Source organism: Littorina saxatilis, linkage group LG16 (assembly GCF_037325665.1).
Source record: "Littorina saxatilis isolate snail1 linkage group LG16, US_GU_Lsax_2.0, whole genome shotgun sequence".
NCBI classification, from domain to species: Eukaryota; Metazoa; Mollusca; class Gastropoda; order Littorinimorpha; family Littorinidae; genus Littorina; species Littorina saxatilis.
In genome coordinates, this window is record NC_090260.1 from 43,083,975 (window position 1) to 43,109,297 (window position 25,323).

The 25,323-nt window shown below is 41.5% G+C and overlaps 1 protein-coding gene and 1 long non-coding RNA gene across 2 annotated transcripts in view; both read left to right on the forward strand.

Annotated features, from left to right (window-relative positions):
* The window catches only part of LOC138949675 (uncharacterized), a 349,293-nt gene that overhangs the window by 255,937 nt on the left and 68,033 nt on the right, over window positions 1-25,323 (forward strand). The window lies entirely within an intron of this gene.
* LOC138949643 (zinc finger protein 436-like) lies at window positions 20,403-24,472 on the forward strand. The gene has a single exon (XM_070321433.1). It carries the CDS (start codon window positions 20,725-20,727, stop codon window positions 22,741-22,743), a length of 2,019 nt encoding a protein of 672 aa, XP_070177534.1. The 5' UTR covers window positions 20,403-20,724; the 3' UTR covers window positions 22,744-24,472.

Genomic DNA, 25,323 nt, shown 5'->3' on the forward strand with positions numbered 1-25,323 from the left:
ATGCAGCTTTAAGGCTGTTTCTGAAAAGACTGTACGTGAATTGATTGTCAGTTAACCAACAAAGAGCTGCGATCTTGACCCCATACCAACAGATCTACTTAAATCGTGTATTGATGAGCTTGCTCCTGTCATTACAAAACTTGTTAACGACTCGCTCGCCACTGGTTTGGTCGATGACATTCTTAAGCAGGCCATTGTCACACCACTTCTCAAAAAGCAAAACCTAGATCAAAATATTCCAAAGAATTACAGACCTGTTTCAAATCTGTCATTTGTTTCTAAAATCCTAAAAAAGCTGTTCTGCTTCAGCTACAGGACCATCGCTGCGCCAACAACCTTCTAGAGACATTCCAATCTACCTATTGTAAAAACCACAGCACGGAAACTAGCTGCTGTCCTTCGTGTAATGAACGGCCTTCAATCAAACGCTGACGATAGGCCTAGGCTAGTCTCTTTGCTGGCGTTGCTTGACCTGTCGGCCGTTTTTGACACGATAGACCGCAGTATCCTTCTCAGACGACTTGAAGTCACGTTTGGCATCACAGGCACTGCAATCGATTGGTTCGCCTCGTACCTGTCAAACCGCAGTCAGTGTGTACGCATTCTTGACTGTACCTCTCGTTTTTTCCCTCTGAAGTTTGGTGTCCCTTGATCAGGGCTCAGTTCTGGGGCCCATCCTTTTTAGGTTATACATGCAGCCCTTTACGCAAGTCATCTGGCGACATAATTTATGGTTGATTTCTACAAACATGCAGATGACACGGAAATAGAGAAAGCTGCCCCTCCGGTTGATTTCCAAAAACTTACTGATGAGACCACACTGTGTGTCCAGGACGTAAAACAATGGATGAACAAAAATAAACTGAAATTAAATGACGACAAAACAGAACTCATGGCTGTAGGAAGTAAACATAGTCTGAAACAGGTATCGACCCATAATCTCGCCCTTGGTGAAGACTTTGTCCCATTTCAGTCTGCAGTACGTATGTAAGAAATGTTAAGTCCTTTGTGCTGGAAACTTGCATTCTCCCGGTAAGGTAATATATTGTACTACGTTGCAAGCCCCTGGAGCAAATTTGTGATTAGTGCTTTTGTGAACAAGAAACAATTGACAAGTGGCTCTATCCCATCACCCCCCTTCCCGGACCGGCACGGTTGGCCTAGTGGTAAGGCGTCCGCCCCGTGATCGGGAGGTCGTGGGTTCGAACCCCGGCCGGGTCATACCTAAGACTTTAAAATTGGCAATCTAGTGGCTGCTCCGCCTGGCGTCTGGCATTATGGGGTTAGTGCTAGGACTGGTTGGTCCGGTGTCAGAATAATGTGACTGGGTGAGACATGAAGCCTGTGCTGCGACTTCTGTCTTGTGTGTGGCGCACGTTATTATGTCAAAGCAGCACCGCCCTTCGTGGTCGGCTGGGCGTTAAGCAAACAAACAAACCCCTCTTCCCTCTGTCGCGATATAACCTTGAAAACGACGTTAAACATTAAATAAAGAAAGAAAGTCTGCAGTACAATACCGGGGAGTCTATCTTGATCAGGACCTCTCCCTGAACAAACACATTTCCCACCTCTGTCGGTCCTGCTATCTCCACTTACGCAAGATTAATGTCATTCGCTCACTCCTCTCAGTTATTCTACTACTCAGCTAGTCTCCTCTCTTGTCCTGTCTAGGCTTGATTATTGCAACTCTGTTCCTTCTGGTGTCCCCTCAACCCTCCTCAGCCGCCTCCAAAAGGTTCAGAACTGTGCTGCTAGAGTTGTGCTTTGTAAGCCGGCCTCTCCTCAATAAGCTCCATTGGCTTCCCGTTGATGCCAGGGTGGAGTACAAAATTGCATGTCTCTCTTGTAGGCACTTTGAGAACACCCTTCCCCCATACCTATCATCAGTACTGAGCATCTACGAGCCCGCTCGCTCTCTCAGGTCCAGCTCTGAAAAGCTCCCCAAAGTATCAATGAAAACGTACGGAAAAAAATCCTTTCTGTTTGAATATCACTGCCCGCCGCATCCTGAACTCAGGTTTAAAAATAGGTCTCATTTTTTACCCCTGACACGATGCGTTGAGTTTCCTAGTCTAGCGAGGAAAACGATTGTTTACATACCTGGAGCTTTTCATGTGTTATTGATATAATCAAATTCGCGATCGTCGATAATGATTTTTGACTCACATGCGAAGCAAAAGTGAGTCTATGTACTCACCCGAGTCGTCCGTCCGTCCACGTTGGATATTTCTTGGACACTATTCAGTCTATCAGTACCAAATTTGGCAAGATGGTGTATGATGACAAGGCCCCAAAAAGCATACATAGCATCTTGACCTTGCTTCAAGGTCAAGGTCGCAGAGGCCATAAATGTTGCCTAAAAAACAGCTATTTTTCAAATTTTTCCCATTTTCTCTGAAGTTTTTGAGATTCAATACCTCACCTATATATGACATATAGGGCAAAGTAAGCCCCATCTTTTGATACCAGTTTGGTTTACCTTGCTTCAAGGTCACAGGAGCTCTTCAAAGTTGGATTGTATACATATTTTGAAGTGACCTTGACCCTGAACTATGGAAGATAACTGTTTCAAACTTAAAAATTATGTAGGGCACATGTTATGCTTTCATCATGAGACACATTTGGTCACATATGATCAAGGTCAAGGTCACTTTAACCCTTATGAAATGTGACCAAAATAAGGTAGTGAACCACTAAAAGTGACCATATCTCATGGTAAAAAGAGCCAATAAGCACCATTGTACTTCCTATGTCTTGAATTAACAGCTTTGTGTTGCATGACCTTGGATGACCTTGACCTTGTGTATTTTGGTAGGACAAATGTGTAAAGCATGTGAGTCGTATGGGCTTTGCCCTTCTTGTTCATGGTGTTGTGTAATTTTAAAATTACAAAGGAATTAATATGTAAGACAGTTTCAAGCGAGCTATCTTTCGCGGATGTACTTACTGTGCAAACAACTCTACATATGGCAAAAGTGTCACGTGATAATCAACTTTGGCTATGAAGCAGACGATACTTTGTCCGTAACCATTTGGGAGTGATGCAACAATATCACGGTCTCCTTCCCACAGCCGTCTCAGCATTTCGACTTGTTTTAACCTTAGAACGATGTCTTTATCATAACTGTGAAGAACATAACAGAGATTACTGTCAAAGTCGGCCGGTCTGCAATGACTTTCGTCTCGGTTGGGAGTTAACTGTGTATTCCTGTTGTAATAGATTCTGCGCAGAAACGAAGCATCCAGTCAGAGATAAAACTTGCGCCAGCCGTTGAAGCGATGATGTTCAGTATATGCCCGCCGCTGACCTTCGCAGTTGCTCTTCCCAATCTCAGTTCAAATCAAAACTAACAAGTCGCGTAAGGCGAAAATACAATATTTAGTCAAGTAGCTGTCGAACTCACAGAATGAAACTGAACGCAATGCCATTTTACTCGTAGCATCGTCAGGCCACCGCTCATGGCAAAGGCAGTGAAATTGACAAGAAGAGCGGGGTAGTAGTTGCGCTAAGAAGGATAGCACGCTTTTCTGTACCTCTCTTTGTTTTAACTTTCTGAGCGTGTTTTTAATCCAAACATATCATATGTATATGTTTTTGGAATCAGGAACCGACAAGGAATAAGATGAAAGTGTTTTTAAATTGATTTGGACAATTTAATTTTGATAATAATTTTTATATATTTAATTTTCAGAGCTTGTTTTTAATCCGAATATAACATATTTATATGTTTTTGGAATCAGCAAATGATGGTAAAAAAGATAAACGTAAATTTGGATCGTTTTATAAATTTTTAATTTTTTTTACAATTTTCAGATTTTTAATGACCAAAGTCATCAATTAATTTTTAAGCCACCACGCTGAAATGCAATACCGAAGTCCGGGCTTCGTCGAAGATTACTTGACCAAAATTTGAACCAATTTGGTTGAAAAATGAGGGCGTGACAGTGCCGCCTCAACTTTCACGAAAAGCCGGATATGACGTCATCAAAGACATTTATCAAAAAAATGAAAAAAACGTTCGGGGATTTCATATCCAGGAACTCTCATGTCAAATTTCATAAAGATCGGTCCAGTAGTTTAGTCTGAATCGCTCTACACACACACACACACACACACACACACACACGCACACACGCACATACACCACGACCCTCGTTTCGATTCCCCCTCGATGTTAAAATATTTAGTCAAAACTTGACTAAATATAAAAACACACCTTTTCCACAAACATTTACCGTAAAATGCATTTTCAAGCCTGATCCGTCCCTGAGTGATGGTCACTTTTGTCCCATGATTGTACTGTACATAGTTTTTCATGTATGTGTTTTGCACGCGCGTTTGTGCGTATGTTTGTGATAATGTATTATTGTGCAATTTGGTTTATGTAGTGCGCGTGTCTGCCCGTGCGTGTGTTTGTGATAATGTTTTACAGAGCAACGAGTTATTCATTGATATGTGTGTGATTGCACGTTAAATAATGTTATGTTGTCGTAGTTTTTTGATTGTACAGCGCTTTGAGCAGGGTTAAACCCTGGATATATGCGCTATAGAAATATTATGCATTATTATTTTGGTGCTCACGACAACACCAGATTTTGATTGGATTTTGTTGAAGTCATCGCTGCGATATTGCTTTGAATATCACCGCATTTTGCGACAGTTAAAACATCATGTTAGACCATGTGTGTGTGTGTGTGTGTAAGTGTGAGGTTTATGCGACTGTTTGCATGCGCTGTGATTATGAGCGTCAGTGATGATGCTTATTGCTTCAAATGCTCATGTTATAAGTTAATCTTAGTAGTGTACTTATGTTTGATGATATGCTTAATTACCCCCGCGGGTTAGGGGGAAGAATTTACCCGATGCTCCCCAGCATGTCGTAAGAGGCGACTAACGGATTCTGTTTCTCCTTTTACCCTTGTTAAGTGTTTCTTGTATAGAATATAGTCAATGTTTGTAAAGATTTTAGTCAAGCAGTATGTAAGAAATGTTTAGTCCTTTGTACTGGAAACTTGCATTCTCCCAGTAAGGTCATATATTGTACTACGTTGCAAGCCCCTGGAGTAATTTTTTGGTTAGTGCTTTCGTGAACAAGAAACAATTGACAAGTGGCTCTATCCCACCTTTCCCCCCCCCCCCCCCCTTTTCCCGTCACGATATAACCTTGAATGGTTGAAAACGACGTTAAACACCAAATAAAGTAAAGATAATATGCTTAATGATCGTGTGTTTGTCTTAATAGAAAGGCGATGTGGTGGCAACATATTTTTTTCCTTGTTCGTGTGAAATGAAAATGGACATTAAAGTTGTCTTATCTTATCTTATGTTACAGACATGCTGTAACATGCAACACATCAAGTTATGATGGAGTTAAAGCTTTGGTTTAACTCAGTCCAAGTAACCTCATGTTATTGTAGACTTACAAAACTCCTTGTGTTGGTGGTGTCACAGCTTCCTTGTAATTTTATTAACATCATGTTATTGCTGGTGTAACATGCAGCACCCCATGTTTTGTTGGTGTTACAGCTTGCTCAAATCCCTATTAACACCATGTTATGTTGGTGTTACAGCTTGCTCAAATGCCTATTAACACCATGTTATGTTGGTGTTACAGCTTGCTCAAATGCCTTTTATTTCCGCCCTGATATGGCCCTTCGTGGTCGGTTGGGCGTTAAGCAAACAAGCAAACAAAATTGCCTATTAACACTATGTTATGTTGGTGTTTCAGCTTGCTCAAATGCCTATTAACACCATGTTTTGTTGGTGTTAGGCTTGCTTAAAAAAAAAACAACCCCACCATGTTTTGGCGTTCACATCATTGTTTTCACCTGGATGGAATCATGTGTCGGAAAGAAAAGCATGATGTTTGGAAATTGTGTGTGGGTTTCATGTTTGGATATTGCACTTTGCTGACTTGTCACAGGTTAATTTACATTTAATATCAGTTTTAACTGCATCATCCCTAACACATTATGTAAACATCTTAACATTTACACTTTGGTTGTAAAAGTATTGCACTTTATTCAAACAGGAAAAAGTTGGCCTAGTGGTAAGGCGTCCGCCCCGTGATCGGGAGGTCGTGGGTTCGAACCCCGGCCGGGTCATACCTAAGACTTTAAAATTGGCAATCTAGTGGCTGCTCCGCCTGGCGTCTGGCATTATGGGGTTAGTGCTAGGACTGGTTGGTCCGGTGTCAGAATAATGTGACTGGGCGAGACATGAAGCCTGTGCTGCGACTTCTGTCTTGTGTGTGGCGCACATTATATGTCAAAGCAGCTCCGCCCTGATATGGCCCTTTGTGGTCGGCTGGGCGTTAAACAAACAAACAAACAAACAAACAGGAAAAAAAACAAAAACATGCAGACGGTGATAAACCGAATGACACAAGTAACAACCATGTTGTTTTGTTTTGTTGTAGGTGTGCGTCAGGCATGGGAATTGAAAAAAGTAAAAAAGGCTGAAAATGTTTAAAGGCACAGTAAGCCTCCCGTAAACCATCACAGATACCGTCAGGCTTTTACACACAGTACAAATACCCTTCCATTTGAACACTCACCGAACAGGAACATCCTAGGTGCCGTACGTGAAGAGCGAGCAGTTTTCAAAGAATTAATTTTTCGGATTGAGACCATCTCAATTGGACCCATCCTGAACTCAGGTCAAAAATGAGTCACTTCCCTTCAACTGGCTATAGCCGTTGAGCGATGATTGTACGTTTTGGCGCTAGACCTAACTTTTAAAATCTAAATAATAAATTGACAGCTTGTTACACAAACATTCTTAAATCCTAAAAGAATTATTTTTTCATCAAGACCAGATCTCAGTACAATTCGAAGATTTAAAAGTTTGAAAAAAGAAAAGCCCAGAAGCAGGGTCACGCAAGGTCGTTGTTTTCGTAGCAGACGACGGTTTATAGGCAGTCAAAAGCCATCGCTTGAGTTCTTATGAACCCCATTCGTTTGTTTCGTGAAAAGTCAGAGGTACATAATACAGTACTCCCCGGTTAACGTCACTACCGTTTAAGGTCACACCTCTGATAACATCTAACAGGGTGTTGGTCCCGACCTAAAGCTTTCTTTGTATGACTAAGAAAACCTCGCTTAGCGTGACCTCGGATACGGGAACACCTCTTTTTAGGTGACCCCCGTTCTGGTCTCTAAATGCAGAAGACCACCGCTTAAGATCAAGCGAAACTGAAACGGAAAAAAATCTGCGGCCTTGACAGAGTTTTTTTTCTCCATATGACGTCAAAAGAGAAGTGACGCACAAATGTAAACGTCATCAGATTATTTGGCCCGATTATTTTACCCCAAAGAGAAGGATGAGGATATCTTTCGCCAATAAAACTTGGAAAATAGTTCCCGCCAAAAAAGTCGCTGAACCAATCAAATTGCCAACGGAAACTACTTTGACAGAGTGAGACCCGTGGATGATGACAGATGTAACTGCAGTGTGCCCGCTCCCCTTCTGCAGAGGCAGTGAGGCTAGAATTGACCTCATGTTGTAATGCATGTCATAAGCGATATTTGAGTAGTGCCAATTTTAGGCCCAAATAAAAGACATTGTCATCATTTTCACGAGTTTTCATTCACAAGCACCTGGGAAATAAATCTCATGTTCCCCAGGCAATAAATCCCCGGTTACCATAGTCGCAGGAAGCAGGTTATACATGGATAATCAAAAGCAAACCCAATAGAAACGCTCGGGGATTCTTCGGCTCTTTTCATTGGTGTTTCCCCAGACCTAAACAGACGACACGACACTGCTTTGCAAAGTTCCAAAAACGAACTGGCAAACTGGCAAAAGTAAACAAATAGGCAATAAATTAAATCACCAAAAGAATAGATGCCTTCACCAAAAGAATTGCTTAGTTAGCAAAAGATATTCCAACAAAAAATCGGATGTTTCCACCCACAAAATAGATGCTTCTAGCAAAAAAATGACTGATTCTACCAAAAAAAGAAATGAGACTTGCAACAGAATTCTCAACAAAAAACCGAATTATTTCAACAACAAAATAGCTACTGTCAGCAAAAAATATAAAGTTTAGTGTACTTTCAGAGACAAAATAGTGTCACTCCATATCAACATAATCATAATTGTACGTCCAAAGAAAGTTAAATGAAAATGATAAAATCAGTGTACAGAGCAGTCAAGATCAGTGTGTTCACTGCCTGATAAGCGCTGGTCTCGACAGCTTTGGGCGCCCGCGCTTTCGCTTCTGGCCGATTGGGATGGTCTTGGCCTGGGCAGGGGGGTTGGTCACCTCCAGACGAATCTCCATGCCCATGGAATGATGACACACGTAGCACTTGAGGAACTCCGGACAGTTACATTGTTTTCGTTGATCGTAATCTTCCACTCCGACATGTGGCATACTCCTCGAAGTCAGCCCAGGACGATGATTCAACCTTTTCTTCGGTCTCTCGGATGGCAGGCTTGAGCTCCTTTTTCAGGGTTGAAGATCCCACGAAGATCGTGTTCCCAGTCTTCAGCGACTCAGCTGGTGACGTTGCCCACTGAAACGCTGTTGTCCACATTTTCAGTGTGCGATGTGGTGCTTCGGCAATCTCGGTGTGCTCTGCGGTTGCATTTGGTGCTCGTTCCATAGACCAGTTCTTTGCAATGTCATTCTCAACAACTCTTGACATTTCCAGCCTCTCTCTCAAAGTGTTTCACTGTGTTGGAGAATGACTATCCATTTTTTTTGTTGAACTATATTTTCTTTTGCCTGAAGTAGTCAATTTTTTGCCTGATTATATTTTCTTTTGCCTGAGTATATTTGCTTTTGCCAGTTTATTTTATTTTTTGTTCAGACAGCAATTCTTTTGGCGGATCAAATTTTGTTTTGGTACTTTAATTCTTTGTCACTCAAGCCATCTTTTCTTTTGGTGAAAGCATCTATTTTTTTGGTAGAACCATCTCTTCTTTTGGTTCATTAAACGGGTGCCAAAACAAAACTACTTCATGAAAGGTCATTGTCATGTATATTGCTAGGCAAGCATATCATGTTCCATTTAGAGATAGCTCCATTAGAGTGAGTCTATTAGCTAAAGGTCCAAGGGACAGCACTCCGTATGAATAGGAGAAGAGTTGAGGTTCTTGATATTAAAGCATGGCCGAACCAACACTATGTCTCCGCCTCTCTGTACGTAAACCCACAAACACAACATGGTGACCAGAAGTGGAGTTTGTCAAGAACGTTTGGACTGAAAGATAAGTCACTCAAGCATAATATTAGACTATGGAGGGAACTGGTAGCTATCCAAGATTCAATTGGGAAGCAAGAGATCTAGTGGGGGAATGGAATTCTTTCAAAGATCACGTGTCTTTCATGTTCAAGGGACCACTGAAAGCCAAGTCAGAAGAAGAAAAATGTTCCTATCTAATGTTATGGGTTGGAGAGAAGGGTAGGAAAATCTTCTCAACCTGGACATTGAGTGATGAGCAGCAGAAAAAGTTGCAGAACTACTACGATGGTTTTAAAGCCTACGTTCAGCCCAAATCAAACCCAATCTTTGCAAGGTACAAATTTCACAGCAAGGTACAGGCACCAGATGAAACGTGTGAACAGTTTGTAACAGAACTGAAATTGCTTGTGAAAGAGTGCGAGTACGGAGACAAAGAAGATGAGGTAGTGAGAGACAGAATAGTGTTCGGAACAAAATCAGACAAAGTGCGTGAGAAACTCATTGATATTGGGAAAGATCTGACTCTAGAGAAAGCTATTGAGATAGCCAGAGTGGATGAAATGTCAGTGAAACAGCTGAAAGAAATGAATTTGTCAGCTGAAGCAGCCGTTCATGCAGTTAGGCATAGAGAGAGAACGAATGCACAAAAGACGTCACGCAGCAGCGACAAGAACAAAGGTACACATGCACCTAGCGAACACAGAGCTACGGCACAGAAGAAATGCGGTAGGTGTGGCATGAAGCACACACAAGATGCGCAATGTCCTGCGATAGGAAAAGAATGCAGAAAATGCATGAAACCAAACCACTTTGCGAGTATGTGTAGGGCCAGAACAGAGCAAACACACAGCTCAAAGAGAAGAAACAAAGTACACACACTAGACGATAGTGACAGTAGCGACACAGAGGATGAAGTGCAAGCGTACTCGTTAGGTACAATCGGCACTGCAGAAATGAATACAGTGGATTCCGGATGGTTTCAGAAACTGGAAGTAGAAGAGAAAACAGTCAATTTTCAGTTAGATACTGGAGCAAAATGCAATGTCATTTCTGAGAAAACGTTCAAATCTTTCAAAGGAAAGAAACTGGAGAAGTCAAAGGTCAAGCTTACGTCATATTCAGGCCATAACATCAAGACACTAGGTTCGACGAAACTGACATGCAAGTTCAAGAAAGAAGAGCATGAAGTGAAATTCTATGTCACAGAGATGGATAGTACAGCGATACTTGGTCTGGAAGCTTGTCAGAGATTAGGACTGATCCAGAGAGTAGACACAGTGCAGTCAAGCATGACGCAAGAGGTTAAAGGAGATCACCCTCAGCTAGATGTTAAAGGAGAATACCCAGATTCTTTTGAAGGTTTAGGTTGTCTCCCAGGAGAGGTTCATCTCAAAGTTGACCCAGATGTACAGCCAGTAGTACACGCACCCAGAAAGATACCAGTTGCGCTACACAAGAAAGTTAAAAGTGAACTGAAACGTATGGAAAAGGAAGGTGTTATCACAAGACAAGAAGAACCTACTGACTGGGTGAACAGTATGGTAGTGGTAGAAACGCCAAAGAAAACAAGAATCTGCATAGATCCACGAGATCTGAACAAAGCTATCAAGAGAGAACACTATCCAATGAAGACGATAGAAGAAGTTGTTCAGAACATGCCAGGAGCAAAAGTTTTCTCGAAACTAGATGCAACATCTGGTTATTGGCAGCTCAAGTTGGACGAAGAGAGTTCCAAGCTGTGTACATTCAACACACCATGGGGGAGATATAGATTTCTCAGGTTACCTTTTGGAATAGTTTCAGCTAGTGAAATATTTCAGAGAGTCATGTCTCAGATGGTAGAAGACATAGAAGGCGCAGAAGCTGTCATGGATGATGTTGTCGTGTCGGGATCCAACACGAAAGAGCATGACAAACGACTGAAGAAAGTCATGGAGAAAGCAAAGTCGTACGGTCTCACGTTCAACGACTCAAAGTGCGAGTTTCACAAGTCAGAAATCTCGTATGTAGGGCACATACTGTCAGGTGAAGGTCTGAAAGCAGATCCAGAGAAGATCAGAGCAGTTCAGAAGATGAGCAGTCCTCAAAACAAGAAAGAACTGATGACGTTCCTAGGGTTCATTCAGTACTTAGGAAAGTTCTTACCCAACTTGGCAGATGTGAGCAAACCACTCAGAAAACTGACAGAGAAAGATGCAGTGTGGAAGTGGACAAAGACAGAGGAAGAGAGTTTCAAGAAGCTGAAGAAGCTAGTGACGGAAGCACCAGTACTGAGGTACTATGACCCAGCAAAACCTCTGACACTATCAGTTGATGCGTCATCCACAGGATTAGGTTGTTGCCTCATGCAGGAAGGTCAGCCGATCGCGTACGGGTCCAGGGCACTGACAAAGACACAACAGAACTATGCGCAGATAGAGAAGGAAACACTTGCAGTAGTGTACGGATGTGAGAAATTTCACACATATGTGTATGGTAGAACGGTAGAAGTAGAGACAGATCACAAACCATTGCAGTCCATCTTTACAAAACCACTACACAAAGCACCTGTTCGTCTGCAGAGATTCATGTTGCAGCTACAGAAGTATGACCTCAAGGTGAAGTACAAACCCGGGAAAGAAATGTACGTCGCAGATACGCTCAGCAGATCGTACCTCCCAGAAACAAAAGAACAGTTGATTCCAGAGAAAGAAATCAATGCTATCAACCCAAGGTCACACTTGCCCATCTCAGATGAGAAATATGCAGAATTTCAGAGAGAAACAGCAAATGACGTAGAACTGACAGAACTAAAAAAAGTCATCTTGAAGGGTTTCCCAGAGAACAGAAGAGATGTCCCAGAATCAGTTAGAGCTTATTGGTCATTCCGAGATGAGCTTACATACACAGACGGTCTGATTTTCAGAGGGCTCAGATTAGTCATTCCCAAGAAGCTTCAAGTAGATCAGCTGCAAAGAATTCATTCATCACATTTAGGCATAGTGAAATGCAAGAGCATGGCCAGAGAATTGGTATTCTGGATAGGTATGTCGTCACAGATTGAAGACATGGTCACAGCATGTAGAGTTTGCGCAGAAAACTCCAGAGCTAACCCCAAAGAACCAATGATACCAATGGACATTCCAGATAGACCATGGGCAAAGATCGCAGCAGATTTGTTCGAGCTGAACAAGACACACTATTTGATAATAGTAGATTACTACTCCAAATGGCCAGAAGTCATTACACTGAACAGTCTCAACACCAAAACAGTCGTTGGCCACATGAAAAGTCAGTTTGCAAGATTTGGAATAGTAGATGAGTTGATCACAGACAACGGACCACAGTTTGCAAGTGCTGAATTCGCAGAGTTCATGAAAGAGTATGAAATCAAACATACCACCACAAGCCCTTACCACCCTCAAGGTAACGGTCAAGCAGAAAGAATGGTCCAAACAGTGAAGAATCTGATGAAAAAATCCAAAGATCCTCACAGATCACTCCTAGACTACAGAAACACACCATTAGACACAGGAAAATCACCTGCAGAATTGTTTCTAGGCAGAAAACTGAAAACAACACTCCCAACAAGAGCAGAACTGTTGAAACCAGGAAAACAGCAGAACAAGAAGAATCACAAAGATTTGATTGCTCGCCAGAAGAAGCAGAAAGAGTACTTTGACAGAAAAGCCAGTGGCAATTTGACAAAACTCAGAGCAGGAGATCCAGTCATGATGCAGTTTGGTAACAGATGGAAGAAAGCAGAAGTAGTTACTCCTCATTCTACACCAAGATCCTATGTAGTCAGAGATGAACAGAATGTAGAGTACAGAAGAAACCGCAAAATGCTCAGACCAACAAAGGTAGCATCCAGAGACAGTGATTCCAACAGAACAGTTACCATACCAACTACTGATCAGAATGTGAAAGACTCAAATCAGAAAGAAAAAGAAAAGAAAATAGGAACTGAACAGATTCCAGTACAAACTGATGACAAGAACATGGTTGAAAACAAAGACAGTGCAGTAACAACCAGATCCGGAAGAGTTGTCAAACAACCCAAGAAATACAGTGATGAGTACACATGAACTGAGTAGGTACAGCTGACAGTAATGATGATGAAAGTATGCTAGAGTAGACAGCAGAGAATGATAACCAGAGTAATGGTACTATTTTAATTTCAGAAAGTTATGAATAGTTCAGTTGTATTTTTTTTATTGATTATGATTTACAGTATTGATTAAGAAAGATTCAGAATATGAATAAGAATGTATGCTGGAGATAAAGAATGTTTGAAGACAGATTTTATTTTCAATTGCTCAGAGACACTAAATGAACAGAAGATTCATTCACGCAATGTTTGAAACGATGACTATGTACAAGATGTTTGTAACACATGTCAAAATAACATTCACATCATATAAACATGCAGACACAATGATAATGTCTTGAAGATTTTATTATGTTTATTGGAGTGCAAAACATTGTCCATCTTTAGGTGATGTAGGTAAACATTATAGAATAGTAACCAGAGTGTGAATGTGTAACAAATCCATTGTCAGTATGAATGCTGAAATTGTCAGTATGAAAGTTCAATGTGTGAATAAGAACATTTTTTATAAGTGAAGTTTCACAGGAGTAAGTTTAAAAGTTTTGTTTCTGTTCTAAGTGTTATGACTAGAAGTATTTTCTTATTTGTAAAAGAGAGGATGTCATGTATATTGCTAGGCAAGCATATCATGTTCCATTTAGAGATAGCTCCATTAGAGTGAGTCTATTAGCTAAAGGTCCAAGGGACAGCACTCCGTATGAATAGGAGAAGAGTTGAGGTTCTTGATATTAAAGCATGGCCGAACCAACACTATGTCTCCGCCTCTCTGTACGTAAACCCACAAACACAACAGTCATAAATTTATTAAAAACAAAAGAAACCTAGCGATATGTTTTGTCTTCTTACAGAGTCATGGAGTGCGTGTATCTGTGTTTCGATACACAGACGTTCGGAGAAACACGAACGTCAAGTTCAAGTAAAACGACCCCTGACACACACATTTTGACCCGTGCACAAGACGTTGTATCGATAAACGAAGCACAAATAAGAAACTATAATAAAAGCAAAGAAAATAGCAACAAGATATGCAAACATCTAACAAAGCCGAGCAAGCAGAATGACAGGTCTAATGAAAAACAAAGAGGTACTGAGTCGGAAACAAGATCGCGATTCTTTCTTTCGCTGCACGACGCAAATCTTCTGTGACCTTTGACCAAACGTAGCTTCCACATTCGATCACTCAGCTTAATATTTACAACAGAAAGCCGAGGGGGTGGAATACCGAGATGAACTGTGCATCCTCAAACCTGACATATTCATCCCAACATTTAATGAACTCAAAAACACAGAAAGTTGCTTTCACACGCCAGCTTTGATTGCCAGTGGTTATTAAACCGGGACTCGTGTGGTTACCAGCACGGAACCCGTGTTTCAAAGCATGGCTCCCTGGGTTGATTGTGCATTTATTTTCTCACTACCAAGATGATGACAAAAACTGTGACGATGTTTGGTGGTTTGTTGACAGACCAGCTTTTTTGTCGGTCCGAGGCCGGGGGAACATATCGTCTTTTGTTTCATATTTATTGACCCCCCCTACTCTCTCTCTCTCTCTCTCTCTCTCTCTCTCTCTCTCTCTCTCTCTCTCTCTCTCTCTCGATCTCCCTCTTTTTAACTCTATGTCTCTCTCTCCGTCTCCTCTCTTTATCTCTGTCTGTCATGATCAGTTTGTCTGTGTCTCTCCTCTCTTTCTATGTCTGTCTGTCTTAACTCACCTCCTCTCTCTATCTCTCTCTCTCTCTCTCTCTCTCTCTCTCTCTCTCTCTCTCTCTCTCTCTCTCTCTCTCTCTCTCTCTCCCTCTCTCTCTAATGCAGCTGATGGTCTCTGTGTCAGTGTCAGTATGTCAGTGTGTGTCTCTCTCTGGATCTGCCCATTATCACGTCATTGACTTTCAATTGGCGGGAAGTCTTTTATGGGGCCTCAAACTAAACTCTGATCTCCTCGGATAAGATCATTTTTTTGACTCACATGCGAAGCAAAAGTGAGTCTATGTACTCACCCGAGTCGTCCGTCCGTCCGTCCGGCCGGCCGGCCGGAAAACTTTAACGTTGGATATTTCTTGGACACTATTCAGTCTATCAGTACCAAATTTGGCAAGATGGTGTATGATGACAAGGCCCCAAAAAACATACATAGCATCTTGACCTTGCTTCAAGGTCAAGGTCGCAGGGGCCATAAATGTTGCCTAAAAAACAGCTATTTTTCATATTTTTCCCATTTTCTCTGAAGTTTTTGAGATTCAATACCTCACCTATATATGATATATAGGGCAAAGTAAGCCCCATCTTTTGATACCAGTTTGGTTTACCTTGCTTCAAGGTCAAGGTCACAGGAGCTCTTCAAAGTTGGATTGTATACATATTTTGAAGTGACCTTGACCCTGAACTATGGAAGATAACTGTTTCAAACTTAAAAATTATGTGGGGCACATGTTATGCTTTCATCATGAGACACATTTGGTCACATATGATCAAGGTCAAGGTCACAAGGTCAAGGTCACTTTGACCCTTATGAAATGTGACCAAAATAAGGTAGTGAACCACTAAAAGTGACCATATCTCATGGTAGAAAGAGCCAATAAGCACCATTGTACTTCCTATGTCTTGAATTAACAGCTTTGTGTTGCATGACCTTGGATGACCTTGACCTTGGGTCAAGGTCACATGTATTTTGGTAGGACAAATGTGTAAAGCATGTGAGTCGTATGGGCTTTGCCCTTCTTGTTCTACTGGAATTGATCTTATCCGAGGATCGGTTAACGTGTCCCTCGGATAAGATCACGATTTTTTTTGGTCCCAAGGGGGGTCACCTTATCCGAGGAGTACTGTAACGTGCTATTGCAGATAAGCTCACAGCGAGCCGCATTCAAATTACAAACTGACGACTGCATTGTGAAAAAGGGAAACTGGATCACACGGGTTCACGATGGCTCAGGGGTAAGATAAACCACGCAAAAATAAATTCTTTGAAAATTGCTCGCTCTTTACGTAGGGCACCTAGGATGTTCCCGTTTGGTGAGCGCTCAAATGAAAGGGTGTTTGTACTGTGTGTAAAAGCCTGACAGTATCTGTGATGGTTTACGGGAGGCTTACTGTGCCTTTAAGTAATAGCTAGTAATGTCGAGGGTGCAAAGCGCCTAGCCTTACTACTACTACTGCATAATATTACCAGGAAAGACCCTTTTGTCAATCGTGGGATCTTTAACGTGCACACCCCAATGCAGTGTACACGAAGGTACCTCGGTTTTTCGTCTCATCCGAAAGACTAGCACTTGAACCCACCATCTAGGTTAGGAAAGGGGGGAGAAAATTGCTAACGCCCTGACCCAGGGTCGAACGCGCAACCTCTCGCTTCCGAGGCAAGTGTGTTTACCACTCGGCCACCCAGAGTCGGTTTCTATGACTTTTTTGTGTGAAAAGCTTTGTTTCTTCGTGTTTCTATGACTTTTTTTGTGAAAAGCTTTGTTTCTTCGTGTTTCTATGACTTTTTTTGTGAAAAGCTTTACTCATTCTGTAAACCTCCTGTTAGGCGGAGTGGGGCTTTAAACAAGACAGGCAAAGAAAACTGACTGTTTTGGAAGAAAATTGATTGTGTGTTTTCTTGACAAATAAGATATGAGATTTTTCGATCTCCCAGGTCAACTTATGTGCAGACCTGCTAGTGGCTTATCCCCCTTCGTGTGTACACGCAAGCCAAAGACCAAGTGCGCACGGAAAAGATCCTGTAATCCATGTTAGAGTTCGATGGGTTATAGAAACACAAAATACCCAGCATGCTTCCTCCGAAAGCGGCGTATGGCTGCCTAAATGGCGGGGTAAAAACGGTCATACACATAAAATTCCACTCGTGCAAAAACACAAGTGTACATGGGAGTTTCAGCCCACGAATGCAGAAGAAGGAGGATTTACTCTCAAATACCGGTAGATGCAAAGCTAAGTCTCCCCCCCCCCCCTCCGAACACACACATTCTGCTATAATTATGTGAGTTGGCGTAAGAATGTTATTTAATCGAAAATTTCAAAAATAAATTTTCATTTAATTAATATACTTACCCAAATCACATAGTAAATACCCTCCCTACCTACCCCGCAAACGTTTTAATGTTTTGAAGGTGGTGTTTCAGTGGGAATGATTATACCGGTAGGGGAGGTAACTAACATGGTCTTGACAACAAGACTTTGTTTTGTTTTGGGAGTTACCTCCCCCTGTTACCAGGGTCTGTACTTCAATGTCTAACCATCAAATGGAAGTTAATGCCATACAGGGTGGGCCATAAAAAGTGTCCACATTTAATTCCCGACCGGCACGGTTGGCCTAGTGGTAAGGCGTCCGCCCCGTGATCGGGAGGTCGTGGGTTCGAACCCCGGCCGGGTCATACCTAAGACTTTAACATTGGCAATCTAGTGGCTGCTCCGCCAGGCGTCTGGCATTATGGGGTTAGTGCTAGGACTGGTTGGTCCGGTGTCAGAATAATGTGACTGGGTGAGACATGAAGCCTGTGCTGCGACTTCTGTCTTGTGTGTGGCGCACGTTGACTGTTCCCGCAGTGGGGCACTGCGGTTATGAAATTAAAAGCCCCTCCTGTTTTTGGAACCGCAGGAGCTTTCTAGTTTGCTGTTAGGTAGATTTTTGGTTCCTCTTTCCTGTCATGCTCTCTTTTTCTTCATGAATTCTTTTCTTTTTTCTGCCTTCTTGCTCATTCACCTGTATTTTTTCCAAAAATCTCTTCTCTTGCCGCTTGTCTCGCGATTCATGTATAGTTTAATCTGTTAGTGTTCTGATGTGGGTCCGGCGGTAGATGGGTTAAGCCTATTTCAACATACTGGAAACTGGTTATCTTCCAGTAGGTATTAATTTAGTTTTACTAAAGCCTGCTGGGACACAAGTAATGGGTTAGTGCATTTGTAAACAGGAATCGCTTGACAAGTGGCCCCCTTCATCCCCCCTTCCTCGTCCTGATATGGCTCTGCGTTGTCGGCTGGACGTTAAGCAACAAATAAACAAACAAACAAACAAACGTTGACTGTCAAAGCAGCACCGCCCTGATATGGCCCTTCGTGGTCGGCTGGGCGTTAAGCAAACAAACAAACAAACAAAATTTAATTCCCGAGGACCACTGTCGACTGGAACTCCCTCCCATCAGATGTTGTCGAGGCCCCCTCCTATAATGCCTTCTGCTTGAGGGCAATGAGGGCCATACAGGCACAGTAACCGCCCTCCCCCTGCCCCACCTTTTTTTTTCTTTTTTTAATTTTTTTTTTTTAATCTAGGACACACACTTGCACTTTGCCAACATAATGGTCAATTCATTGATCGCTGAACATTATTGGAAGAAGAAGAAGAATTTGTTAATATTTTTCCTGTAAAGTGATATTTTCTTTTCTGTTTCAGATAAAATTTGAGACAAGCATCTTAGAATTCTTTTAAAGCCTGAATGGATCGCATTCCAGTACAGGAAAGGACCAAAATCGTTGAACTTTACTTTGCTACCAATTCTGTGGTTCTCGCCCAGCACGCTTTTCGGAGAGAGTTCCCTGGCACACACTGTCCATGCCTTTGCCAATTGCGCACAACACTGTTACTTTTTCGCGGCTCAGTGGTGGCTGGATGTGTTCATGGGGCTGATTAGGTGCCCAAAATCTCATGTTTTGTTTGTTGACATGTCCACTCAAATGAAAATGGGCTTCATCGCTGAAGAAAATGAGGTCGAGAACTCCTGGGTTGTTTTCAATTCTTTCAGAAATGCTTTGACTGAATTCTAACCTTTCTCTTTTGTTTGCATCAGTTTGTTGTTGGAGAATTTGTATCTTGTACGGAAACAATCCTAAGTCTTTGTGTATGATCCTTCGTACAGATGTCCTCGAGATACCGACTTCCTGTGACAGCCACCTTGTTGATTTTTGTGGGGATTCCTGCAAACGGTCCCTTACTGCTTCAATGTTAGGTAGACTTCTAGCAGAACATGGTCGACCACTATGTCCTTTATTGTTATCTGCGAGACTACCAGTGTTCCTGAATTTATCCACGAGGCGCTTCACAGTTCTCGCACATGGACAGTGTGTGCCAGGGAACTCTCTCCGAAAAGCGCGCTGGGCGAGAACCACAGAATTGGTAGCAAAGTAAAGTTCAACGATTTTGGTCCTTTCCTGTACTGGAATGCGATCCATTCAGGCTTTAAAAGAATTCTAAGATGCTTGTCTCAAATTCTATCTGAAACAGAAAAGAAAATATCACTTTACAGGAAAAATATTAACAAATTAAATGTGGACACTTTTTATGGCCCACCCTGTATATGTGAGTTGGATAAGTACATGTATATTAATTAAATGAAATTTTTTTTTTAATTTTTCGATTTATTACTGTAATAGATACCAGAGACTATAGAGTACATAGAGACTATAGAGTACATCCTTTTTTGCACTGCGGTGCGCAAGTCAGACCGGCCGCCAGCGCGCGGGAAAAGAGCAACTCCCGGACGCACAAGGAAGTTCGCGTATAGCGGCTACTGTCGACTGTGTTTATATCACGTTTGTATCAACATACCATCTGTTCTGTCCGGCTGACAGTGCTGCAAAAAGTAATTGAATGAAAAAATATGTTTGGTTTGTGAACATCCTTTTTAAATGACCATATAAACACCGCAGAAAATGGTGTAGAGTAAAATTAAATCAAATTTACTTAGGCAATACCCGCTGCATCGCTGTAGTTTTGCAAACATGATTCAAGTCAGTGTCTTTTCATGAACTAACTGTCGTTATTTTTGTGTGTTTTAGTCAAATACAAATACATACTCACTGTATATACATGGTCAGTTAAGCCTGAAAAAATATTGTCAGGAATAAATCGTTAACAAAATAGTTCCCGGTTAAATCGGTAACTAAGGCATTGAGTCAACTTTGCGTCGTCCCAGCACCCCGAAACTGATATGGGTAGTCAATTGCACGGAGCTAAGAAATCATCATGTAAGGAAAACTGTAAAATACAGCAACTAGCTTAAACAACAAAGAATCTTGATCGATTGATGATTGTCTTATTTCTTATCAGTTGCTTCTTTCTTGTTCAGAAAGCTCTCTCTCTCTCTCTCTCTTTCTCTCTCTCTCTCTCTCTCTCTCTCTTTCTCTCTCTCTCTCTCTCTCTCTCTCTCTCTCTCTCTCTCTGAGTCAGTTACACACACATACACACACACACACAAAGACCATGCCCCACTGTGTTTTCTTTATGGTACGGCTATGGTTGTGTTGCACGATATCGCTACTGCTGTGGAAAGCAAAAGTAGGTTTTTACATTTTTCTGTGTGGTGGCGCCACAGGGCTTCCTGTTTCATTTTTCAGCGCTGTAAGAAGCGTCTCTGTGTACTCTACAGTCTCTGTAGATACTAATTTGCATCACCTATATATCACTTGCATTCCTTTCAGTGCCGGACAGGGAGGTCAAAACAGCTACCATGACTGCAGTGCAGTCATTGGACGGAAAAGCTGCAGTCAACACAGCTACCATGACTATAGTGCAGTCATTGGTCGGAAAAGCTGCAGTCAACACAGCTACCATGCCCACAGTGCAGTCATTGGACAGAAAAGCTGCAGTCAACACAGCTACCATGCCTACAGTGCAGTCATTGGACGGAAAAGCTGCAGTCAACACAGCTACCATGACTATAGTACAGTCATTGGTCGGAAAAGCTGCAGTCAACACAGCTACCATGCCCACGGTGCAGTCATTGGACGGAAAAGCTGCAGTTAATGGGCACAGCGATGCCTGGCTCAAACCAGAGATTCAGACACCAGAAATACAGACTGCAGTCGACAATTGCAGTCATACTTGGCTGAAACAAGAAATACAGACACTAAAAACACAGCCTGCAGTCAACACTCACAGTGATACCTGGCTGAAACAAGAGATACAGACACCAGAAACACGGACTGCAGTCGACACTCATAGCGATACCTTGCTGAAACAAGAGATACAGACACCAGAAACACAGACTGTGGTTGACTATCATAGCGATACCTGGCTGAAACAAGAGATAAAGACACCAGAAACACACACTGCAGTTAACACTCATAGTGATACCTGGCTGAAACAAGAGATACAGACACCAGAAAAACAGACTGCAGTCGATAATTTCAGCGATACTTGGCTGAACCAAGAGATACAGACACCAGAAACACAGACTGCAGTCGACACTCATAGCGATATCTGGCTAAACCAAGAGATACAGACACCAGAAATAAAGACTGCAGTCGACACTCATTGTGATACCTGGCTGAAACGAGGGAGATGGATAACAGAAACTCAAAGCATGGGTAGATTAGAACTAAATGAGAGACGTGAAACAGATCCAGTTCCAATGTCTGACACCACATTCCCGTGTTCAGGTCACAAGAATCAGCAGGTTGTGATTACAACACATACAGGGAAGAAAAAGCATGCATGCAATGAGTGTGGTGCCAGGTTTTTACGGTCTGGTGATTTGAAGCGACACATGTTAACACATACAGGGGAGAAAAAGCATGCATGCAATGTGTGTGGTGCCAGGTTTTTACGGTCTGGTGATTTGAAGCAACACATGTTAACACACACAGGGGAGAAAAAGCATGCATGCAATGAGTGTGGTGCCAGGTTTTTCCAGTCCGGTTCTTTGAAGAAACACATGTTAAAACATACATTTGAGAAAAAGCATGCATGCAATGAGTGTGGTGCCAGGTTTTTACGGTCTAGTTCTTTGAAACGACACATGTCATCACATACGAGAGAGAACAAGTATGAGTGTACTGAGTGTGATGCTAGTTTCAAACTGTCTTATTTGAAGCAACACATGTTAACACATACAGGGGAGAAAAAGCATGCATGCAATGAGTGTGGTGCCAGGTTTTTACGGTCTGGTTCTTTAAAGCAACACATGTTAACACATACAGGGGAGAAAAAGCATGCATGCAATGAGTGTAGTGCCATGTTTTTACGGTCTGGTGATTTGAAGCAACACATGTTAACACATACAGGGGAGAAGAAGCATGCATGCAATGAGTGTGGTGCCAGATTTATACGGTCTGGTTGTTTGAAGCGACACATGTCAACACATACGGGAGAGAAAAAGTATGAGTGTACTGAGTGTGATGCTAGTTTCAAACTGTCTTCTTATTTGAAGCATCACATGTTAACACATACAGGGGAGAAAAAGCATGCATGCAATGAGTGTGGTGCCAGGTTTTTATTGTCTGGTTCTTTGAGGCAACACATGTTAACACATACAGGGGAGAAAAAGCATGCATGCAATGAGTGTAGTGCCATGTTTTTACGGTCTAGTGATTTGAAGCAACACATGTTAACACATTCAGGAGAGAAAAACCATGCATGCAATGAGTGTGGTGCTAGGTTTTTACGGTCAAGTAATTTGAAGCGACATATGTTAACGCATACAGGAGAGAAAAAACATTTCGGTTCAGAGTGTAATTCCAGGTTTTAGAGAAGAATCGATGTTGTTGCCGTTTTCTGATTGGAGTCAAGCGACACATGTTTACACATACAGGGTAAAAAAAGCATGTATGCAGCGATTGTGGTGCCAGGTTCTTGCAATCTGGTTCTTTTAAGCGACACATGTTAACACATACAAAGGAGAAAAAGCATATACTCTGTCCATCATAGAAACAAAATCATCAATCCACCTTGACGTTTCAGCAGGGTAACGATACACCCCAGCCGGCATGATTCTGCATGACGCATGTGTTATTTCTGCGTTTTTTACTCATTACAATACTCCCCGGTTAACGTCACTACCGTTTAAGGTCACACCTCTGATAACATCAATCAGGGTGTTGGTCCCGACCTAAAGCCTTCTTTGTATGACTAAGAAAACCTCGCCTAGCGTGACCTCGGATACGGGAACACCTCTTTTTAGGTGACCCCCGTTCTGGTCTCTAAATGCAGAAGACCACCGTTTAAGATCAAGCGAAACTGAAAGGAAAAAAATCTCTCAATTTTGCGGCCTTGACAGGTTTTTTCTCCATATGACGTCAAAAGAGAAGTGACGCACAAATGTAAACGTCATCAGATTACTGTATACCTTACCGTTTACATAACCGTCATATAAATAACGCTCATGTAGCTTTAGTGCATACTTAGATATTACGCGTATGGTCTATTTTTTCATAATCACGTTGGGCACCCAATATCTGGAGTAAGTGGACAATAAAAATCTAGTACACAAAAACACAAATATGGAACAAAGAAGCAAAAAAAAAAGGGAATTTTTAAATGTACTGGTGGCTTCTTTTTGTCATTTGGTGATAAACGGACCTAGCTAAACACATAACGTCTCTTAGTGATCAAAGGTCTCACATACTCATGCTTTCCCAGTGGCAACACACTTACATAACCTGAGTCTTATTTCAAACCATCTAAACGAGAACGGTTTTCTTCGATTTGGACCTTAGGGAAGATAGTGTGATTGGCTGCATACTAATGGTATCCCAGTTACGACCCTGGACATACCTCTGGTTATTTCCACAGGAAGCAAGGTACCTTTAAAGTCAGCTGGAAAAAAGTAACAACGATACCTGTGATGACAGCACACCGTTGGATCAGCAAACACGCCCCCCTTTTTTTGCAGGTGGCCTGTCGTGACGGGTATAATTTGGTGAAGATCATAGGGAAAGGGACAACAAAAGTGTCCTTTCATGGGAGGCGTCCTTTCATCAGAGAGGCCTTACATTGTATATATGAGGCTTTGCCAAAAGGTGCTGGGGGGGTGCTTGGACATTTGTGACAAACTAAACCTTTTCAGTTGATTTTTTTTGGTGTTTTAAGTGATACATTAGTCTTTGATGAACACATTTGTGTAATAAAAGAATGGTTTGTGCATTTGGGAAATGTGTACGGTTTGATAATATGCCATAAAACGCCAATTTTGAGAAAAGCCACATGTGCAACAAAACTGACCACAGAAGCCATTAATATCATTTCATACAACTGGTAATGATTTATTTCTAGTAAACAGACCCTGCAGAAGCATTATCAGTCTTTAAAAGTACATTTGGAGCCAAATCTTGAATGCAGTGTCACGTAATGTCGCAAAACGCTCAAACATCATAAAAGTCCAAACTGATACTTTCTGCTAAGTAACCACAAGAAGTATAAACCCTAAAATAAAATATAACACTTCAACAGAAACACTGACACATGTTAAAAATATCCCTAAAAGTTGTTACAGTTTGCTCAAACTAGTTAAACATGTTGTTGTAGGTGTCACGTGTTACAAAAATATTGATGGACATGAAAATATTCATAATATTTGAAATAACAACCAGAATGTTATACATACACTAACTTTTCATTTACAATCTAAAGATTAGGTTATTTATGGAATATGAAAACAGAAACAATAGCAAAACATGTTAAAAGCAAGTCATAACAGCATTCTACGTGTCACATGTTACACTGTGTGAGTGGACATGAAATTATTCAAAATGTTATAAATGACAACTGTGATATTAAATAGACCTTTAGGATACATTCATATTTTGAAGATTAGGTAATTATGGAACATCAAAGCACCACAAAAAAAGTAACATCATGTTCAAAACAGGTCAAATCTGCGTTCTACCTGTCACGTGTTACATGGAGTCAGTGGACATGAAATCAATGAAAATGTCAAAAATAACTACAATATTCAAACAGACATTTAGAATACAGTTTTAACCTAATGTCTATGTACATCTGGAACAAGGTTCTCAATCAAATCGAATTTTTTTAATTAGTTGTACGTAAAATCCTAGCAAAATCCAAATTTAAAAAAAAAAAACGTTGATTTTTTTTTATGTTGGGGAGGGGGGGGGGGGTGGTGTTAAAACAATCTCATGAAAATATTCCTTCCCCCTGCTAACCCAAAAGCATTTTTTCAGCTTTGGCTACAATATTTACAAGAACATATATGTCTCCTCCTAAATCGTTGCACGGATATGAACGTATCCTCCTGAATCGTAACACGGATATTAACAAAAACAGAGGATCGAATTTTTCTTCAATCAAATTTGCCTCCAAAAGTAGC

Coding starts and splice junctions, on each gene's coding strand:
- LOC138949643 (XM_070321433.1), top strand. CDS start 20,725: ATGACTGCAGTGCAGTCATTGGACGGAAAAGCTGCAGTCAACACAGCT.